The following is a 23,051-nucleotide window of genomic DNA, read 5'->3' as shown; positions in this document are numbered from 1 at the left end:
TGGTTTTATTTCCCCGGCAGCAGCTATGAAAAGGTTATCCCGCTCAGACTAACTGCACCAATATTTGTGATGAAATGTTTAACCATCAAATCTCTATAAATTACTGTTTATATTTACTATACTTCAAAAAGATTGAGACGCAAATTTGTCCATGTTACCAGAGCACATAGCTTGGAAGCTGATCAGAATCTTATGCGTTAATAAAATGCCTGACTACAAAATAGTCTGTGTTTTCCCAAAATTCACCTATATGAAAAATTCTCATTACAGCTTAAACATAAATCAAATCCTTGTGAAATTTCATTCAACTTCTGTCTATATTTTAGATTGGGATGTAATCCATTATTGATATAGTAAAAATGCAGCTCTGTAACAAAGAAAACATCTTGTTCTAAAAGGCACGTTCTTTTCCTTTTTATCTTGCTCTATACTAAGTACATCTCCTCTATAATGTAATTCTTTCAGAAAGAGGCTATGAGAAATTACCTCAGAATTTGGTCTTATTGTATAATTTATTTTGATAGCAGTGTGCCTTGTACAACCTGCTGCCCTGATGTTCATTTAATATCTCCTCCTAAAAGCAGTAAACAAGTTGCATCCATATGAAACCATATTATAATACATATCGTTCCTGAAACGTTAACATAAAATAGGTGGAAAAGAAGCTAATGCCTGTCTCAAGACCAAATGTGACATTTGAGGACAGATGCAAAGACGTGATAATTTGAAAAGCATTTTCCATCTATAGGCAATATTGAGACTCAGTAAAAAGGGAAATCGGACAACCAGGAATGAGAAGAGAAATAAAGCTTTGGATGTCACTGAGAGTAGGGACAAGCAGCTTAAAAACAATTTTGGTATGACAGGGAAAAATGGAACCAGCAGGGAATTCTTCTGAACACAGATGCAACACAAGGCTCTCAAATGTTCTCCGGGCATGCTAACTCACTCAGCTTTCTGCAAGCCTACGTCAGTGTTTTGGTCTCAGCTCCCACTCCTCATTACAGCTTTGTTTTCTTGATTTATATATCTGTTTGTCTGTTTAGGTAAACCCTTCACAGATTTCTTTGTATACAATGTCCAAAATTGCCCGGAAGGCTACATGAAGATCATATGGTATTTATGTTCTGAACTTAAAACAGTAAATCCTTTTCTGCTGCACTTTGCTTTTTGCCTGGTCCATCCAAGTTCTAAACCTAAATTTTGCCTTTTCAACTGGAACTGGACAAGGTCAAAAGACATTTTTTCTCTGTCCTGTTCTTCCCTGAGGGAGTCCAGGAGTTAGAAAGGGATGTGATCAACTCTTGTCCTTAAACTGAGCTACTACCAAAGAAACCCCACAAATTTGCAGTTTGGATAGGGATGGTCTGCTTTGTAATAACATAAAAACCAAATCTGACCGCTTAAACAGCCAGCCACCATGTGACCATCTGGAGACTGTGTCATCAGCAAATTCAGACATCCAGGGCATGAGGTATCACAGCCTGGGCCTAGTTGTTGAGTTTAACAGAGATAAATCACAGACACATAATGGAATCAGATTTCTACTTCCACGTGCTGGAACCAAAATCCTTTCTGTTCCCCAAGGCCATTTCAACACTGCAGAGTGACAGTTCAAAGCATTTACAAGAAATGATCTCTGAGCAGTGTCGCTTTGTGACTCTGGTTCTATATTCTGAGTTGGGGAAACTGAAATTAGTTCTCCAGGAATGTCCTTGAGGAACTATTCCACCTAAGCGCTCCTGCCCGCAGTCCCTTTACACAGCAGCTCCCTCACAGGTTCCTTTTGTAAACCAAACCAGCAAAAACAAGAGTTCCAGCAGTGGTATTTCAAATCCTCTTTGCAGTGACACACAGCTAATGTAGTATCACTCTCTCATGCTAGGAACACTTGACCACTGGTGTGGAAGAATGACCTACACAGGTCTCAGGGAGGGTCTTCGACAGTGCTAGTGGGAACACTCCTGCAAATGACCCAATGTAGCAAAAATAATCCTCTTGTTAAGGATGCTCCTGTGGTGCAAGGGCAGTTTCCAGAGCAAATATTTGCATTTCCTGAGCTTTCCCACCTTGCTGATGTTGTCTGCCAACTTTCCTAAGAACTCCTTCTCTGACCATGTCTCCCTGAAGCTTCACCAAACTCTGTTATGTTCACATTTTCCTTACCTGCTAGATGGTGCCCTCCTTTGAGAGGAAGCACTGTTTGTGTTTGATTTACAGAAATATAAATCATCTAATCGAACCCCTTGCAAGATGCTTCCTTGCATCTATATATTGTCTCTAGAAGATGTTTTTCTAACACTAGTTCTTAAAACTAGTTGGTGACTGCTGATGTGGTGGTTCAATTGGGTTGCACAATGCTCTCTGCAAGTTTAACTTAGGAGGTCTTTTTACTTTTTATGAACATGATATAATTTTGGAAGAAAATGAAAAAAGCCCTTTCTCACAATCATTTAAAGCTCTGAAATACTTACTATCAGTGTATCTATTAAAACACTTGCTGTCCTTGCTTTGAAGTTAGCAATGTTAATAGGTAATGAAAATAATTTGTAATGAAGAAATTAGCTAACTAAATTCATTGAAAGGGAATGGTTTATTCTGGAATGTTACTTTGCAGTTAAACTGTTGATATAGGATATGATTTACAGTTGAAAATCACTATCAATAATTAACCCTTCACTAACCGTATAAAATTTGACTTCTGCAACTCATTAGTTCCAGCCTAAAAAATATGAAGCTTTGTCTGCGAGACTGCAAATGGCAATGGCAAGCATCAGTGCTATTTATTCTGTTACCTGCTAATTTTTAATTCTACAGCTTTTTAGACCTGCCAACAACCTTTCTCTCAACATCCAGGTTTTCATGACAAAGTCTGCTTCTTTTCAGTGTTCCTTACATCAATAACCAATAATATGTCAAGTCCATTGAATACTATTCAGTACACAACAGATTAAATCCATAAAACATGTCATACAGAGCTCAAGAAAGTACAAAATAAAAGCAACAGTAGAAAATATTAATACTATGATAGATACTTTTTTTGAAGAAATATACTCAAGCAGATTATCTCTCAATGTTGTCATTAACAGAAGATAGGCTGTTGCCTCATCAGTGCAGGATTAGTGGAAATTAGGGAAATAAACACAAGCCTCATCAAACACATGAGAAGAAATGCCTCTGCAATGAATATGACAGAGACAGCTGAACTTCCATTTTTATTCCACTGTTCAAAATATTTAGAAATAAGGAGATGACATTTCGTCACGTTACTGACAAAATATGAAATATATTAACAAGGACTGAAAAACAGAGTCTTTTGAGCAAATTGAGTAGGAAAGTTGATAGGCCCTGACAATTTGCACTAAGCAGCTTCCAATTAGGAATGAGTTGGTGCTGTACTGTCTCAGGTGCGTATGTAACAGAAATTGAAGGCAATTGTGAAACTTTTAGGAAGATACACCCTGTTTAAATTTGAAAGATGTGGTTTTCTTACTTGTGTCAGTTGGCTTGTATTTATTAGACTGTTTAATTTGGAATTTCAGGTGCACGTGCTTATAAACATCTATTTAAACGCTTGTGGTGTGCATTTGGTTAGAATAGCTTTTCTATACACGTTCATTGACACGGCATCTCTATACTTTAGACCCCCCTCTTTTTTCCATCACTGTCTTCACTGCTTGACAAAAGAAACAAGCACCTTGTTTTTAAATCAAGGTTGTTTTTACATCTAGATGATTTTAAAGAAAAATTAATCAGCTGAAAGACAACATGACTTTACACAGCTTTAGGCATGGATACAATCCTTATAAACACAGACACTGAAATACAACCTATGTATGAAATGAGTCAGACCTGCTAGAAATGTTTCTATTGTCAAGGCACAGTAATGGTGCGGTTCTTTCACAGACAATCTGCGAGCTCTTCATTGCACTCGTGCATTTCTGTTAATGGAAATGCAAACATATACAGCAAGAAGTACTTGTGTGTACATGTTCAAACTTCTGTATTGCCTTGTATCTTATCTCAATGGGCTGCATTATGAAAAGCTCTTGGTGAGCGTGACCTCTATTTTGAAAAAGGATCCTATTCACCCATCATTATATTATTCAAAAAAATACTATTCATAAACACCAGTCACTTGTCTTCTTAAAGGCAAGTTGTTCTGAGATCTGACTTGAATTCTCCCACCTTGAAACAACACCACATTTATTTTCTTCAGTGTGCCATGCCTGTTAAAGAAAAAAAGAACCCTACTATTCTTTTTATCAGTTTTAGTTCGCTTCATACTTCAGAGACATTCTGATAATGACAGCCTATTTTATATATTGTAAGCAAATAAAAATAGAAGAAACAAACATATTCAAAATCCTCACTAAAGTAAAAATGACTGGATTCACACATTTCTAATATCCCATTCACCAGAGAAAAAGCAGGTGGCTTTGAGTGGGCAGGTCTCAGACCAACACACACTGTAGATCCACAAGCATTCCCAAGTCTTACTATCCATGCAAACTCAGTGTTATGGATGCAGTGTAGGGAGAAAAGGTGAGAAAAGATTGAGAGTCTTGCTTCTGCTCAGGAACTTCCAGTGATTATTACTTTCCCTATATATCCTCAGTAGGGCATTTTCCTACAGAGAGATGCAAAGTCTGACATAGGAAGACGAAAACGCCAGTGGGAAGAGCAACATGTCACCTGGGATGTGACAGTGATATACACCAACCAAAGTTTCATCTAAACAGGAACTAAAATACCAGGGCATGCACTTGTTGGTACAATCTGCTTCCCCACTGACATGATTTCTCCGCCTTGCCCACCTGACGTGCTGGGGTTCCTCACATACCCGTGTACAGGAGTACACTGGGGCAGGACCTTTTCCAGCCTCCACTTAAAAAGCTGTTTCTCACTCAGACTTCTGGCTGTGAAGCTGCCTCTGTAACTTCAGCTCCTGCCAGCCTGCTGCCTCCTCAGCTGGCTGGTTTTCTTAGAAGGCACTCAATCCAATTATTTCAACCTAGTGACTGCTGGCTGCCTGGCTCAATGGCCAAGTCCATTCAATCTATTCCTACCTCCAGCTTTAGCAGGGACTAGTTCCCAACAAGCATTTCTACAATATCAGGTTTGGCTCAGTGATGAGGGCATCAGAAATTCACTGAAGTCCATCAAATGTTTTTGCTGCTCTCTTCAGCTTTGGAATACAGTTTTAACCCAAAAGTCTTAACACAAGACATCTTTGTCTTAACACAACATTTGATCCATAGTTTCAGCATGCCATGGCAAAAGACTCCACAGGATCCTTCATCATTGTCCACACGTTCAGGAATTTACCTTGGGCCATGCCTAGGAAGAGCTCACTGGCAACTTGGTTCACATGGTTATTGGCAAGCTCCTGTCCACTTTATGGCATTCCATCTCTGTGAAATGTTACAAAAGCTGTGAGTGGACATGAGATGCTCCTGGTTACACCATGGCCTGCTTCTTATCATACGCCTGTCCAAAGAAGCATGAAGCCTAGCTCAGGAACACCTGGAGTTCACTGCGATCTTGAGATGATAAGCAATATAAAATTATACTAAAAATAAATTCTACCGATAATATATAGCGTTTTTTGTATATCAGTATATATGTGCGTGCATGTAAGTAATTATGTGTGTGCATGGAAAAACTCTCAGGACCACTCCATAAGGGCAAACCGCTACAGATAACTTAAAATGAAGCCAAACCTCTTACATGCGAAACATAGGAAATAAGGGCACTAACTAGCTGTTCCTCTTGAACACCAAGCAGCTGAAATCTTAATAGGACACTTAAGAACACATTCAAATAAGATTTAAAATAGCAATGAAAACAAACAACTTATATCATAATTCATGGTCATGAATGTGCAACTCCTTCACTTACATCATCGATGGTGCAAATCAGTGCAGACCCATTTTATTACAGCAATGAGAGTTCACCTCTACCCTGGGGTATTAAAACCTCCTTTAGAGTGAAATAAAACCAAACCAGGTATCAGATCACAGACAGATATTCAGAGAAGCGTGGACAAATTATATCGTGTAAATATTCTAGTAGGTGCACAGAAGCAAGTTCATGAATATGTACTCAGAAAAGGTACAGATGCGTAATTTTCCTTTGAAACCTCATTTGCTATATTTCTGTAACAGTTACAAAAACACCCCTTTGAATTGACCATCATTGTCATATTACTGAAAACTAAAGGATAAGTGCTCCTCTGAGACACGCACATGGTCTCTTCCTCCCCTGTGTATTCAGAGAGCTCACTACTTCTGTCAGTAAAGCTCCCACCTTCCCTCAAAAGATTCCTCCTCCCATCAAGGGAAATGTGTGCAAGAAACGGAGGAGGGTGCTAGATGGCACATATTATCCTTCTTTTCTCTTCAACGCTAAATCAGGAAAGATAATGTAGGAAGAGGTTCTAACAGAGCTGATAATGACCCTGAGCTGCTCTATTCAGTACTGAACTAGGCCTAAAGCACCCTCATGGCTTATGAGGCAAAGTTTAAGCCAAAGAGTGGCCTCAGCCAAGAGGTGAGGCCCCAGGTCCCTGAATTCTGAGCATATTCCAGAAGTGACTTGGTGCTCCCACCTGTGCTCTGCAGCTTACGAGCAGAAGGAAGAGCATACAGCACAACCGCAGCTTGCATATCGAGTGCTAAATTTGTAAACAACTCTTCAGGTGAAGCTGCAATTATTATTACAGCGCTATCATCCAGAACTGCAACAGGAGTTCGAAGTAGCCATATGCCAATGGCTAACAGCTCAGCCAAATATAAAGGAAAAAACATGCTTACAAAATGGTGGAAAAACTTATCAGATATTTGCATATTTTTGCCCGAAAGATGTATTTAATTGTAACAATAATTATATGGATTACCCTACAATAATGGAGATGAAGGAAGAGGAAATAACTGCTAGTGCTATGGCTTGGTATTGTGTGAGCCAGAAGAATAAGTTGATAACAGAGCTTTTTCCCACTAGCATAACTTTTTATTTCCTTGATTCATGTTGTCTCATAGTCCTCATTTTAGAAAAGGTAGTTTACTTAGGTTAAGTTTTATACTTGTGGCTGTGAGTTACCTGAAGCATCACATACTTTCTTTGCTCCTTCCTCTGTCCCAGCACGATCTTGTTACCAGAAGCTAATGAAATCAGAAAAAGAAAACGGAGAGGTGGGCTGTTTCCTATGTAAAGGAAATATACTGCATTTCCAAACCTTCAGAAAGGACGTGATCTTCATGGGGACTTTTGCTGCAAGTTTACAACTGGGCTCTGCAAATGGGATGCTGCTGAGTCTTTGATTTAATGAAAACTTAGGAAGACAATCCAATTCACTGCAGGGACTGCTTTGTTCTTTCATTATGATTCTTTTTTAATGAGAAAGACGATTGCAAGGATAAACTCTATTCCTCTGAATTTTTACACTAATTACATACAAAGCACCATTCTGGCAGAGCGGGACTTATCTCCTTCAGGCAATACAGTTATCATCTTGTAACCACACTTCAAATCTCCCGTATGAATGCAGGAGCTACGTGTGCTGAATGTGGATCCTGCTACCCTTGCTAGCTGCTTGAACTGATGACTGTTTAAATATTCAATAAATCACAGGCAAATACTGATACTGCATGAAGCAGCAGAGACAAGCCTTGCATTATGCTTACAGCTGTAGGATCAAGGGTACACTATTTTATCAGAACCATTAACTTCCCTCATTGTGGTGGGAAGGGATGGTTGGTTTTGTAAATAGCAATCGGGATGTTTATGTATTAAGAAGAGTCAGACCTGTATACTACACTACAAATGACAGTTATCCCTTAATTCTACAGAAAATCAATGGTTTGGAATTCAGCTCACATGCTTAAGAGACAATTTATTATTTGACATACTCTAAGGCAATCTTGGCTAGATAGGGAGCTGCTTTACCCTCAGACAAAATTATCAAGAACCATATTCACCCCTGCGAAATACTCTGATACTGTGGACCAAATTTCAAAGCTCGGTATGTGCTTGGTGCTATGGTATCCAAGCACTTCCAGGATTGTACCGTACAATGCCTGGCTTTCTGCACGCTCAAAAGCTGTGACTCTTTTACTCATAACATCTGTGCCCCTATCTGAATCTGGGGTACAAACACATCTTAATGGCAGCTGCTGAGACAAGGATGCAAATCAAGCAGCAAGATGCATGAGTATTCAAACTGTACTTCAGAGTTTCCTTGAGCCTGCCCCCTCTTGCGTCTAGTAACAAGGTTTGTCTTCTCAAACAGGTACTTGTGGGCTTGTGTTCAGATTAGCACCATGTTTGAAAAGCTGGCATGGCTCCTGGAGAAGTGTGCAAGGAGGGAGCTTCCCACGCTCAGCAACAAAATCTAAATCCTGATCCAGACAAAAATGCTTGCAAATATGTTGCAGATTTGCCCCAAGTCTCAGATATAGGTGCTGGAATCACCAAGAAAAGCATCACAGTATAAAACGCCACACTGTGATCACTTTGTGATTGTGCTAAATTCCACTAGCTACCTGCGATGTTGCAGCTGTGAGCTGAATGGTTGCATTGCCTCCCATTTTATTGTATCTGTGGTTTCTATTTATGGACTTACTGGCATGGAATGGCCACACTGGCTAAATGTTCCTAAACTGTATGTACATTTACTTTCAGGGTAAAACTGCCTTATTGTCAAGTAGTATATTCAGTACAGACATTGCCTCACAGCCATGATGCAGCATCTTGATGCAAACATGGTCCGTTCACCCAGGGCTTTGGCCAGTCTAAAGCTCGACATCCCTTCTGTGCTCACTGCACTTAGTGCCTCTAGGGTTTGCTCTCATAAAAGATGCACCAGTCTTTGAACCACGGTGCAAATCTGAATGCTGTTTGTAGAAGAAACTGGTTGAGGGCGTACACCTGGCAGCTAGAAACATGACCAGGTCCGAACTTCCTCAAGTGAGAGTGACTTGAGCATCTGTGCATTGAACTGTCTGATTTGAAGGCTCCATGGACTTTGTTACAAGGAAAGGTACTCCTAGTTCGCATGCAGCCTTAGTATAAATTCACTTCTCTGTGTGGACAAGACCTCCCATTTCCCCATTTAGGTCAAAAAGATGGCAAGAGTACTCCCTTTTTTTGTGTGTGTCTGTGTGTGTTCTTGTCTGTATCAGCAGGGACAGGAAAATGAGGTGCTCCTGTCCTTTCACTCAATGCCCTCTTGCACTTCTTTTGTCTCTGATGGCACTAAGGATACTCCTTTGAGCAGCAAAGCTATTATGAAGCAACTTAATAAAACAAGAGGCATCTCTGGACTGAATGAGCTGCATCAGATACCATGAGATACTACTACAGAGAATGCTACAGCATGGATGTTGGCTTAAGCCTGGCCTTCATTGCTTTGGGGTCACCATGAGTGTATTAGTGTTTGTATCGTTAAACCATGACACACAGTGTTCATGCTTAACTGTCACCACCTGCTCCCTAAAGGAACAGTACTTTCCAGTTTTCCATTTATGTGCTGTGTGATGTACATGATTTATTCCAATGATACAATGCAAGATAGACTGTGTTGCTTTCGCTAGGAGTAACTGAAGGATACACACTTTGTAATGCGGGACACGTGCTGTGGGTTTGGACAGCGGGTGCCTAACCTAACAATCAGGAGCACAGAACTGAGAAATAAAAACACTGAAATAAACTGCTGAGGTTTCTTTTGAGCCTTTACCTGCCAACACATTTTCACTATGTTTGGGGCCAGGATTCCTCTCTGTGTTTCTTCATACCTTGTTAAACAGCTGGCAAAGCAAAACGTACCTGATGACAATGAAAACTGACTAAGCCCCGAGATGCCCTGAGATACCCAGTCCCTTGTGTGGGTGGAAAGGAGCAGCAGGGCCAAAGCAGAAAGCATCTGTCTGCTGACCAGTGTATCAAGGACAGCTGACAACGAAAAACCCCGAGGACTAAAAAAACCACCAACCTCTCCATTAGGAACAGCAAAACAGAACAAAGCAAAAGACAGAAAGGTCAAGTCTACTGGTTTTAATCCTGCCTTTGTATCACCGTGGTCTATTATTTTTTACCCTGACTTCCTACCAGCTGTGTGGAATAAATCATACTCCTTTGAAACTGCATCTGTTTCTGTATTACAGCTAAGAATGTGAGAAAACTTCACTGCACTGGGAAGGAAAATTCTGTGGTTTTGGGAAACTATAATAAAGAATAGGATCCTAAGATCCTGTATGGAAACTATAAATACAGCAAAAGTTTATCACCTCACTGAATTGCAATCACCTACGGAGTAAAATAATAAAGGTTCATGCAGTAGGGAGAGCAGCAGCATTCAGCATTTTACAGCAGGAAATTTTTAAAAATCAGTTGAAAGCAGAGGGAAAATTCAAACACAAACACAATGATTATGTAAACGGGACTGAGCAGGAATCTGGCTTTAGTCATATTGTTTTTTTCTAACTAGCTTGCTCTGGTATCCATGATGTGATAGGCAAATCCCAAACATGCAGCACATCATAATTCTTGCTCCTGTGAGCATGGTATCCAAACCAGGAAATTACACATTACAAAAAAGATCCATGCTATTTGCAGTGCCTGTAAACACCCAGCGTTCTAGTTTCATTTCTCCTGAAGTGCAGAATTCCCTCTGAATATGAAAAAGGCTCTTCAAAGCCCAGACAAAAGGACCATTTGGCTGACCATTTTCGTAATAAATATATCCCATGCAGTTTGGCATCCCTAATTAGAAGCCCAGAGTAATTAGGAGAAAGTGCGCTGCAGACTGCAAAGCGTGGCACAGCAGGGAGACCCGGCAGCGCTGGTATGTGAATACCAAAGACCTGAAGGTCATTATTTTTCACTGGTCCCAAGCCACGCTCGCTGCCGTGTTTCATTTTCAAGGGCCCAGCGTCAGCCTTGCCCCTTGCAGCGGGAGGGCCAGGAGGAGTCGGGCCAGCCTGACGTGCCATCCTCCGTGCTTCAAGGGGAGCCCTGCCGCTCTTGGTGACATCTGCCACGCGTTTGCAGGCCAGGGTGTGGGCTGGGCCATCACCCTGAGACACTGAGGACCACTTCTGTTGCAGGCAGAGAGGACCGTGAAGCTGCTTGGCTGCAGCTTGTGCAGGTTTTATTGAACACTGGAGGGGTAACTGAGCTCTTTGTTCTACAGCAGAGGCACGAGCATACTTAGGAAACCAAATGACAACGAAATGCTTTTTTTTCTAATCAAAATCACTCCCTGTCATCCTCAGTGAACAGAAAGTCCCATATCTCTGAAGGCTTCTCATTGAAAATGCTGGTGGGATCGATGCCTTTCCAGAAGACATTTAATCTCAATGATACAACACATACTGCCCAAAGTACATTATATCTAATATATTATAGTTTGATCAGCTTAAATCGTGTATTCTCTTTGTTTCCCAGGCATGTTCTTATGGGCAGTTGACAAAAAAAGGTGTTAATATCAAAGAAATTCTGGTACGTCTGCCCAAGTTAAGTGCATAATGCTAGCTTTGTGTTAATATAATATTACTAGTAGAATGAAACTGAGTAATAAAAGAGACATTTACCCTTTCTATCATTCAATAAATAGCTGACGAGCACTGCAGTAAAACAGAGCAACTCCTGTATAGTGCTCTACTTTGCTTCAGGTAGCCTGGTCCAGTCAGTTTTGGGGAAGTAGGAAGGATGGGGAGGGGGCAGTGTTCATGTATCTAAATGGAGATACAGATTTTGAACAGCAGATAAATAAGGAATTTACATAAGACTGCGACACTAATGTCCTAAACCAATCCTAGATAGAAATGCCTACAAAATTATATTCCAGCAACAGGACTGCAATCCTTAATAGTCTTCACAGGACTCTCTAGCTGACTCAGGGGCACAGATCACATCTGATTATATGTCAAATCAAAGACATTACACTTACTTTAGGGAAAACCATATTTTCATTGACATATGCTATAACCTCATCACTTAGCCTAAAAGCAGAATTCATCCATACACAGATTCATAAAACCTTTTCCGAACTAGCAAATTATTGCCAGTCCTCAGTAATGAGGGGCTGAAAATACTTAGTAACTTGTTGCACTCAAATTAAGGGAACAGTTTGCAATGTGGAGCCTTCTCACACAGAACCTGGCCCTTAAGGCTTTATGGCTCCCTTCTGTTCAAAAGACATCTCTACTGCTTCCTTGTTTCTTGTTTTCCAGAATAACAACAAAAAATAGCAGTCTCATATTTTTTCTTTTTTTAAATGATGTCTAGTAGATGTGTTGTTTTCATTTGTAGCATATGTGAGGTGGCTTTTAGAAGTAATTTATTTTTGGTGGCAAGCTGCTGAGGCTTGCACTCATGTTGACTGTTAGTAATTAACACCTTCTGGTCCACTATGGACAATTTCCCACTTACTGCTTTTTAAAGTGTTAAAACTAATCTCCACTAGCTCCACATCCCATAGCTCCATTTCACTGAGAGAAGGCTTTTCTTCTTGATAGCCAAGGCTTTTTTTTTCCTCAGTTAATAACAACACACAACCCAAAGGAGTATCCGGAATTTTTCTGACGAGATTTTGTTAAGCAGAATCCTCTGCCGATGAGGGGACTGAGCTGAGATAATATGTGTTAAAACCTTGTTCTCAACTCAGAGGTGTTACCATGGACGAATACAAGTTTTGGCTGTGAAAACAACAGGCATGAAAGGAACTTACCTCAAGAGAAAGAACTGAGGGAGGTCCTCATTACCTATTGAATTTTTAGCATATCAGCCAGATAATACATAATGACATTCATTGCCTTATAATGCTGCATTAGTGACATTAATTTTAAAGCATTGTTCTCATACAAAGAAAATTCCTAGAGAATTATATTCGGACCTCAGCAGTGGTGCATTAATGAGCATTGGACTGGAAGCTCTAGTGGATACGTTATTTGTGGGTAAACGGGTACTGGCATTTATGCATGCCTGAGGGTGTGCATTCACAACTGTGAAGAACCTCTGCACTCACCTCTTTGGGGAAATAATACATTCAACTTCAATTTGCATATAACAAAAAAAAATTAAATGAGCACGAAGCCATCCAGAATAAAAGAGAGAGTTTTTTAGATACCATGCTCATCATCTGACAGAAACTTTAGAGTTCGACTGATAGAAAAGTTGGTTGGATTTTGCATCAGGAAAAACCCAGTTTGGCCAAATTCCTTCCCTTTTCATGACTACTACCTAAGTAGTATCCAAGTCGTAAGGCTCATAAGAAAAATCTCACAAGAACAGATGTTCTTGTAACACTTCTGTTACTGCTTATTTCTGGTCATGAGAACAAAATTGCAATAATGATGAAAAGCCTTACTTATATGGATATCTCTGCTTAAAACTGTTGAGTCCACTTTTACTGCATTTAAACAGGTTCCCTATCTAGAGCTACAGGATAAGCCCTTCCTTCCTTCCTTCCTTCTTTCCTTCCTTCCTTTTTTTATTTTACTTTTTTTAAACATGGAAATGAGGCTTAAAAGTACTCGGAGATTCTGGCACTTGCAGGACATGTGCATCTCCTGCACAGTCTGATCACATATGGATTCATTGCAAGGTGGTAGCCCTAATCTTTGCACCCCTTTTTGGAGATATTTTGGAGAAAAAACATCTCAATCCACAATTTAAAAATGTAGTGGAAGCTGCTGGTGCTCATGGACTAACTTTAGCTGCTGGAAGCTGGGCATTCACTGCAGAAGGCTCTAATCAGAGGAGCTCAGGAATCAGGAGCTTTAATCATCTGCTAATGACGATTTGCAGGGACCAGTGCAAATTCTGCCTTTTCAGTATCACTAAGGGAGGTTGTATGGGGCCAGAAGATGAACAGCAAAGGAAAGCTAAGTCAAAGGGAATCCACAGTAAATCCAAATTTGGAAGAAGCCGCTAAAGAAAGAGGCATCCCTTATGTCTCAGGAAATTATAGTTTTCAGTCCTACAGTGAATTAAGGGGTTTTTTGGCCACCTCAACTGACAACTCCTCAGTCAGTACATTTCTGCAAAAACCCCAGAGATAAAGAAAGCAAGCAAAGAAAAGACAAAGATATGCCGTTATTTTTGACTAGCAGCCAACTCATGATGGTTTGATTTCTGAAGGAGAAAGGGGATAATTTAAAGAATCTTAAATCTTGCATACAGAGTAGAACTGCACTTGAAAAAAAAGCCTTCTGATGTTCTCAGCACTCAGAACAGAATCATCCCATATAAAATTAATATAATTACTATGTGATTTCCATCTGTTAACGAAGCCAAACGATTAGAGCTGCTAGAAAAACTGCCTTAGTGGCACAAACACAGATAATGAATTTGAATAAATACACAAGCAAGAAGACAATGTCAGGCTCAATCACTTGGCAATATTAAATGCCAAGTAGATGAGCTGGCTGCGTAATGCTACACCATTCAGCAGGAATGTTATGCTGAGGGCCTGATCATTGCTTTCATTGCTTCTGTAGCTAATTTTGTTCTTTTCTTGACAGCTCCTTTTCCAGACTATGCCATTGGTGCCCTTTACATTGTCCTCTCATTGTTTGTATGATCCATATTCAACCACAGGCCTGTTCAAACACCTTCCCCAACCCTCCTCACTTGTGCACGAAATATTTTTCATGTATCCCTAACACTTTCCCCATTCACTTTGCAAACATGTCTTACTGGCACAATAGATAGTTCTGATAAACACTCTTTAGTCCACCACTACATTTTTAAACAGATTCAGAAAATTATTTATAAAGTACAGTTTAAATACCTATTTTTATATGTGTAAAACAGTGCTTGACAGCATTTTTGAAATGTTGACATATACCAGGTGTCAAACATTATTCTAAATAAACCCCTTTAAAGCACAGCAGTATGCTGGTCCATATATCCTCTCACAAGCTAGAATTTTCAAATAAGTAAAATCTATTTAAAAGTCATAGGGACTTGGCCTCCACAATATCTAAATCAGTCCCAAGAAGGACATTTCTGGGACAGAACTTGGGAACATCTAGGCAATCCTACACTCACAAGAATTATTTTTAAACACAGTTCTCCAGAAAGATGCTACTAATACACATTTTAAACCTTCTGCAGAGCCAAGCATGTGGTGATGTTTCCCCCTACACAATCTGAAATACTAAGATAGCAAAACACTGCATTCTCACCCTATATAAGAGCTGACTTTTCCTCTGCAGATTGGTCTTCATTGCTTCTGAAAAACATCAATGGAGACCAAGGTTTATAAAACTGAAGTTGTAATACACTTAAGTGCTTTGTGCTGGAGCACAGTGGTATATTTTTGACTGTTCATTTTTTGCATGGAAATGAAGTCCTTGCTGTTTTGGAACACTTCATAGTGTTGTATCACAAGACTGCCCTAAGAGTGACGAACTTATGCTTCAGGATAGTTCCCAAATCATGAAAGGATGTAACATCAAAGAACAAACCAGAAATATTTGCTCCTGTAAGAAAACGTAAACCCTTCACTATACCAATTAATGTACCATGGCCTAATACATTTTTTAGCTCTTTTACTCCATAGAGCCCTTCTGTCCTTGTGTCAGGACAGCAGAGTCAGGAAAGCACATGATATTTTCGCGCTTTTATTTTGCTTCTAATCCATGTGTTCTGTGAAGGTGAATAAATAAAATGATTACAAAAAAAAGAGTGGTTGAGAAATGTACTTGAATGCATTCACTTCCCACACCTCATCTAGACATGAAATCTCAAAGAAGGGAGGGATGGGCAGGAAAGGCACAAAACCCCTGTATTATATATAGACTGTCAAACAGAGGATCATTTGATACATGGTACCAAAGCATATTTGATTTTCTCACTTTGGAGGTCAGATCAGTTACACAGATCCTGTAGCAAAGCAGTGGCAGGGCCAGAGAGCTGCTCTGACCAGATAGCACCCCGAACTCCCTCCCTTCATCTCCTACTTCCAAATGGTTAAAAATTGGCTGCTATGTTTTTCTAACAAGAGGTGAACTATTGAATTGCCTTGATCAGCAACACGAAGTAGCAAGCTCTTCTTTGCTTGCATCTGAGTTCTCCTCAGCCTACATAAGATATGAAGCACACTAATATTTCCCAGCACATCATGCAGTCAAATCTAAAATGAACCCCAAATGTGTGGTTGTGGTGCCAGAGTGGCAGGTGCAAGAGGAGCATTCCCATAAGAACAGTCAGGAAGTCAAAAGTACTGATGCTTCTTTTTGCTTTTAGGTAGCACCACTATCCTTGACATCTACTGATTCATACTTTGCTAATGAAGATTTTTTTTTTCCCCCAGTTCATCCAATATGTATTACTAGGTAATGTAAATACGTAATAAATGTTAATGGGATATGTGTCTAAATCACATTGCTTGTTATTCTGCAAAAGCCTTTATCCTTGCTGTTTTCTACAAAACAGTTTCAGAGAGACACTTACCTTGTCTGACAGCTAGTGTTGTTGTGTAGACCAAGAATAGAAGGATATAATTGAGGAAGCTCTGAAAAACAGGTGTGTTGGCATGGAAATCTTCTGACAAATACTTGCTCGTGAGACCAATGCCACAGATAAGGAGGGAGAGTACCTGGCCAAGCGCCACAGACAGCAAGAGATCCCTAGAAGGAATGAGAAAAACACAGACATAAAACACTCTGCCTCCTCTCCAAGCAAGAAATGCTCATCCTCCTCCAGGAGTCGTCTTTGACAGTGCTAAGACATGGGGAGAAACACAATGCTTCAGTCAATGAGGGATCTGCTGGGTGTAGCCGACATAATGCTTCCATTATTTCTGCTCTTATCTCAGGCTTAAACATTCCCAAACACACCAGCTTTTATTCACATATTAAGCAACAGCAGGTAGTACATCTCTGCCATTTAATTTTGCATTTCACAAATGATAAATGATTGTTTAAATCAACCAAAATACAGCACTGCTTCCTTTGAGCATCTCCCTAACAGAAAGACACAGGAGTATCATTCAGATAGAGCAGGAATCCCAGCTCTTCCAGGACTTAGTAACCACAGAAAAAAAGCAGAGAAAGGATTTTATAGTGTTTCACCGTCAACATGAATTTACTGTATAACTTCCTTCCCCTCATTTAATTTCCATTTCATTGTATAAACAATCCTTTCCATTTACTATGCGAATATATGCATCTGTTCTCTCATCTTTGTCACCGCTTCTCCTTTTGTTTGATGGGAACAGGAGCTTCCACTTTTTCCCTTTCTGTCTCCTTCTGGTTCTTAAAAATGTATTTTCTGATTCAGCTTCTTGCTTTGATCTAATTTTTTTGACTTTGATTTCCAGTCTCCTCTGCATTCCTCTATTACAATGTTCCCCATTCTCTCTCCCCACAAGACTCCAATAGTTGCTCCATTTGTGCATGTTCTCTGTCTTCCTGTAGTTTTCTCCGCTTTACTCAAGAAACCGCTATATCTGAAAGCCTGCCCTTTTACAGTCTATATTATTTTTATGTCCTTTTGCCAGTCTTCTCAGTGATATCGTTTTCTGTTCCAACTATCTTTATCTCTTTCACTCTTCTCACACAATTTATTATCTAACCGTACAGCCCAACTCAGTCAAAACAATCCTCCTTTTCCAATTTTTGTCACAGGATCTCCTATACTCTCCCACAGCACAGGAATATGTGTATTTTGAAACTATGCTGAAGAGGTTTCCCAGGTTCCCCATGCGTCGGTACTTTCATGCTGACCAGGCCTGCTCCACGGCTACACCTTCCCCACGCAGAAGCACGAAACACCGAAGTGCTGGCCTGGCCGAGCAGCAAGCATGACGACTGCGAGGGAGAGCCAACACACCTCCAAAGGGCACATTTTGTCCAAGCCCAGCTGGCTGCTGCTGTCACTGTCACCAGATCTCCAGAAAAGAGGGCCTATAGGTCCCTGGGGGACCCCGCGAAGGAGAGGGGAAGGCAGGAGAGGAGCACGCTCTGCAATGTCTTCCTTAGACCCCGGTACAAGGAGTGGGGATCAGGCAGTCCTGAGGGAGCAGGGGAAGGAGGGCAGCACTCTGCTCAGCTGTAACGATAGTTCACGGGTGTCCTCCTCGGCCAGACGGTTAAAACTAAATTGCTTCAAGGATGCTTTGTTTTCCCTGACAAATTTCCCTGAACTCAGCTGTGCGTATTCGGCAGCGATGAGCATCTGTGCTCCCACAACAACTTTCCTGGTAAACTCAAGTGTCAAGTTTGTTTCCCTTTTTTTCATAAACAGTCCTCCCACTAATGTGTCTCAGTGTCAGTCATGACGTGATTCAACCAAAGAGACACTGGAAAGCACAGAAGGCTGGGTAGTTATATTCAACTAATATACCTTACTGACAAACAGCCTGACACAGATAGTAAGAGAACAAACTTCATTGTGCTAAACCCCCTGTTTCCACAGGAGACTGCTGGATAAGTAGCAAGTGAGACTCCACAACTGCTGCCTCCACTTTCGCATTACTCACTCTGCTGTGAAACATGGGAAACAAACATACTGCATGGAGATGGCACCTGACACCACGACGTGAATGCTGCCAAAATGATGGACCCTCAGTTCCTGCCATTACCTGCTGTGCTGTTGATGTGGAATAGGAAATTTGAATAGCGACGTAATTTAAATCCACATATTAATCTTGTAAATTTGTTTAGAGTCGTTCATTTATTTGGATGTTTCCTACATCCCTCTCCTGCAACGAAGTTTCACACAGGGCTGTCCTCTTGCCTACTGCAGTTTTTGTCATTTTATTTCATTAGTAAATTAAGTGTTTGCAAACCTATATCTCTAAATGTGTTGCCTGATTTGCAGGGGATGCAGGTGGTTATTAGCTGTTCCCTGTATCTCAGCTATGCCCGTGAGCATGTGTTGTATTACATCCATTGTGAGACTGCATCTGTTCTGGAAAGAAGCATCTTGGATCCTACTTAGATTTACAGAAAGCTAAATATATCCTCACTCATGAAAAGATTTTCCCAATAATATATTCCTTCCTCCATATGGCAGCTAGCTGTTGGACATCACTAATCATTACGTTTTTTTGGACTGGTGGGAAATTTGATGAGGTCTTAGAAAAGGCATAACTTTTTTATCTCTGCTCTCTATATTCAGATGTGTCACCAGGCCTAGCCAGGCAGTACTGACCTCTGTATTAAAAATACAACCTAGAAAAAAAAACCAAAAACAAAACCCAAAGAAACAAAACAAACAAAAAACCCCAACAAACCAGGTAATTTTTCAAGGCTGTATATGGTAACTGTAGCCCTCTCTGTAGTACATTTTGATTCTGTCATTGCCATTTTGCAATTTATAAAACGGACATATTTTTTCATAGTTGATTCTTTGGCAAGTCATTCAACCACGTCTACAAGTGGCAGTTTTTCTAAAGAGTTCAAGCAGCTGTCTACAGCTTTATATATATATAGTCTGTTGTCAGCTTCTATATTTTAAAATTCATAAAGATACAAACAAGTAGGTAATTCAAGTTAATTCAGATTTTATGATCTTCTTCCTAAGAATTCATTTAGAATAGCTTTCTATTCCATCTGTCAATTACAAAATATGTCAAAAATTGCATTCACTATTGTATTACTGAAGTCATCAATGAAGACAAAGGGTAATTAGGAGTTCGGTAAAAACAGACATGGACAGGAATTAAGACTATGAACCTGAACACCTCCAAGTCTGCAGATAAAGGTTGGCTGTGGATAAGAGTATAATCTTTGTAGCTTGAAATAGCCTTTAAGTAAAAATCGTCTTTTAGATAGTAACAGAATGCAAAAAATGCAGAAGACTTTGTGGAAGGCCAGTGCAACTAGTACTGTCAATGCCACCACCTTTCAAAACACTGATTACAGAATTGTATAAATGACATTGAATATGTACTGTTCGTCTCTGTTTTTTGCACACATTTGTTATTTTTAATTATGTAAGAAAACTAATTCTGAAAACAAGCTGTTGTGTTCCTCCTCCAGTCAGAACTCAGTTAAAAGTTCCACAGATGATATACATGTCTTCTTTTATTCTTATCTTGTCAGTGAAAAAAGTAGCATAAGTTAGATATTTGAGCAGAACTAATTTAAATGTCCGTGAAGTGCTCAGATTTCAAGCAAAGATGATCCATTTTACACAGTACAGTTATTCCTATGAGTGTTCATGCCCACATTAACTCTCCTGCCATACCTAAAGATATGTTCACTGCAGATGGGAATGACACGTAGCGGCACAGAAGATTTGGTATGCTCCCCTTCTCTCATGGGTGTAGGCTGCAACCAATGCTAACCACTACCATGGAAAACAAGTGAAATGAATAAATGAGAAAAACCAAAGCACAAGATCAATAAAATGCTGATTTTTGCCTTGGTTGAAGAGAAGAGAACAATTGAGCTCTCTCCAAGAAGAAAAGTAGAAACAACCCTTAAATTATTTGTATTAATTAGTGACAACATCAGCAACGACAAAGAATAATACAATGTTTGGATAACCCTAATAACCAATGTAAGATGCCTGAATTGTATGGAAAATGCCTGACAGCATTACCTGTATTTCATTTTTCCTGGCAACAATGGTCTAATAATGTAAGTCTTAGCTTCTGAGCCTTTAATACCTGGATAAGAATAATAACATACCTGTTCTTTTTTAAGAAGCAGCAGTAAGCACACATTGAAAAGAAGCTTTCCATGGCTGTGGAAAACCTACTAATTCCTTTAGACTGAACAAAAAGCAACTAACTCACTGCTGTCATCTCTGGCACTCATTAGTATCTTTCCTAAATATAATAATACTGCTGAAATATGCAACATGGCTCCTACCTGCAACTCTTTCCCTGTTGGTTTTCATACTCTCGACCATGCAAATACTGGCACAAAAGATGATTTCTTCCCTAAGCCTTTGTACTATCATGCTGGCTTCAGTAGTACATTCATGCACTGAGGAAGCAACATTCATTCTTATCTTGAAGAAAAGCTGCATGGTTTGAGGGCCTTCAAACAGAACACCAAGAAGAGTCTCACTACAAAAAGCTTTACAGAAGTGAGGTTTTCTACCTTTCAGGGTCGAATTTCTCTCTAGTTGAGTGCTATTCTATTTCTCTACTTGTATTCTATTTAAATCAAAATAAAGCAATTCTTCAAAAAATCCCATTTTTCCTCACTAAGATAAACAGCACCTTCTCAAGCCAAGTTAGAACAGGGGAAGACCTTCATCTTGTCTCTAAACTTTGATTTCATGAATGCATAGAATCATAGAATCATTTTGGTTGGAAAAGACATTTAAGATCATCAAGTCCAGCTGTTAACCTAACACTGCCAAGTGCACCACTAAACCGTGTTCCCAAGAACCTCATCTACACGTCTTTTAAACACCTCCAGGGATGGCGACTCAACCACTTCCCTGGGCAGCCTGTTCCAACGCCTGACAACCCTTTCAGTGAAGGCATTTTCCCTAATATCCAACCTGAACTCCCCCTGGCACAACTTGAGGCCATTTCCTCACATCCTATCAGTCATTCACTAATACAGAGCAAATAGAAGACATTTTTCTCCTGTAAACCACCAATTTAAGGCCTGCTCCTTGATTTTTTTTGCTTGAATTAAAATCCTGCATTGGAACCAATCAAATCCATTTCACTGCAGCCACACTTGCTAGTTAATCTGTTCAATGCTTCCTGTTGAGTCAGATGGGCACTTTGCAGTAAGAAGTAGATCAGAATTACTCCTGAACCTCCAGGTGTCACACTGCTAGGCATCGATCATGGGCTTTCATTATATTCTAACAGAAATTAAATAATATTTCTTTATTGCCTCTTTAGAAGTGGAGCCAGAAGGCTAACCCTCATCTTCACATTGGGAGTCATTTAATTCTGTTTAAATGCCTGGGCTGGTAGTTGCTGTGCATCATTTTTCTTTGCTCCTCCAAACATCTCCTTGTTTATCAGTCATGATAACACCACAAACTTCTGAAGGCAGATATTCTCATATCAAGAACTCTGAAGCTAGTGCTTGGTTCCTAGCACATACACGCTGGCATAGTATAAAGTACTAAACAGCTATCTGCAATTTCTCCTGTAATTATTTTTCATAAAGTTGAAACTTTGACTATTAGTTCATTTCCATGTCCTCTCCAGAACATTAAAACACCATTCGCAACACAAAATTAATGCAGTGCAACATTCAGAAGTGGTCACACAATCACAGCTGCTGTATGCTGGAGAATCAGTGACATGCAAAGGGTGGCCAAGTGATTTAAACATCCAGGCCTGTTTTATTCTGACACTAAATCCTGTTTTAAAGCACTCTCCATGTCAGTTTTCTTTTAACTTAATTGATTTCTCTCCTCTCTTTTGTACTTTATTTGGTCTCTTTCCACTGATAGGTCCCCACTGAATCAGGTAAAGAGTACTTCAGAGGGTAGAGAGGCTACCGCTACTTTTAATCTTTAGCATGAAGTGTGTTAATCCTTCGGCACGCCACAGGCTCCAGCAGACAAGAGATTAACAGTCTGTTTCCTGAGCTGAGATTTCACTAGAGGAACACATCTGTAAAGGCTGCTCCAAGCAGTTAGACCGGGCTTGCAGGCAGGACCACACTTTCCCTGTGATGGTAATGACTGCTACACAGAGTTATCGCTCCAAATGTTCCAAGTGTGTATTTGAAAAGAGGAAAAACAGATATGCTTCATTTAGAGACTGATTACTGCTATGCCATACAGTTGATGATGTCTGTCACAGCACTGTGATTCTGCCAAGCTTCTTCGCTTGAGTGGATTTTAGTGTGTTTACATAAAAGTGCAAGGAAAAATAAAACAAGGTTTCAAAAACTTTACTTTGATTCAAAATGAGCTGAAGCTATGGCACTAGAAGAATCCAGTCAAATTTATTTAAATGCTTAAAGGTGTATGTGGAATCATGTCTTAAACACCTATCCCATCTACAGAAACATTGACATACATCACCATAGGAAAATGCAACACGGCAAAACCTCAAATACCAAACCCCGCGGCATGTAGCTGCTTCCACTGAGGCAGAGCTCCTA

The 23,051-nt window shown here is 40.0% G+C and overlaps 1 protein-coding gene across 1 annotated transcript in view; it reads right to left on the bottom strand.

The window, feature by feature from the left end:
- The window catches only part of SLC35F1 (solute carrier family 35 member F1), a 238,621-nt gene that overhangs the window by 85,524 nt on the left and 130,046 nt on the right, over positions 1 to 23,051 (bottom strand). Inside the window, exon 2 of the mRNA XM_065632013.1 lies at positions 16,462 to 16,637. Within this exon, the coding sequence (XP_065488085.1) occupies positions 16,462 to 16,637 (176 nt within the window). The remainder of the gene's footprint in view (positions 1 to 16,461; positions 16,638 to 23,051) is intronic.

Source organism: Caloenas nicobarica, chromosome 3, assembly GCF_036013445.1.
Source record: "Caloenas nicobarica isolate bCalNic1 chromosome 3, bCalNic1.hap1, whole genome shotgun sequence".
NCBI lineage: Eukaryota > Metazoa > Chordata > Aves > Columbiformes > Columbidae > Caloenas > Caloenas nicobarica.
This window is presented reverse-complemented; position numbering and strand designations above follow the sequence as displayed.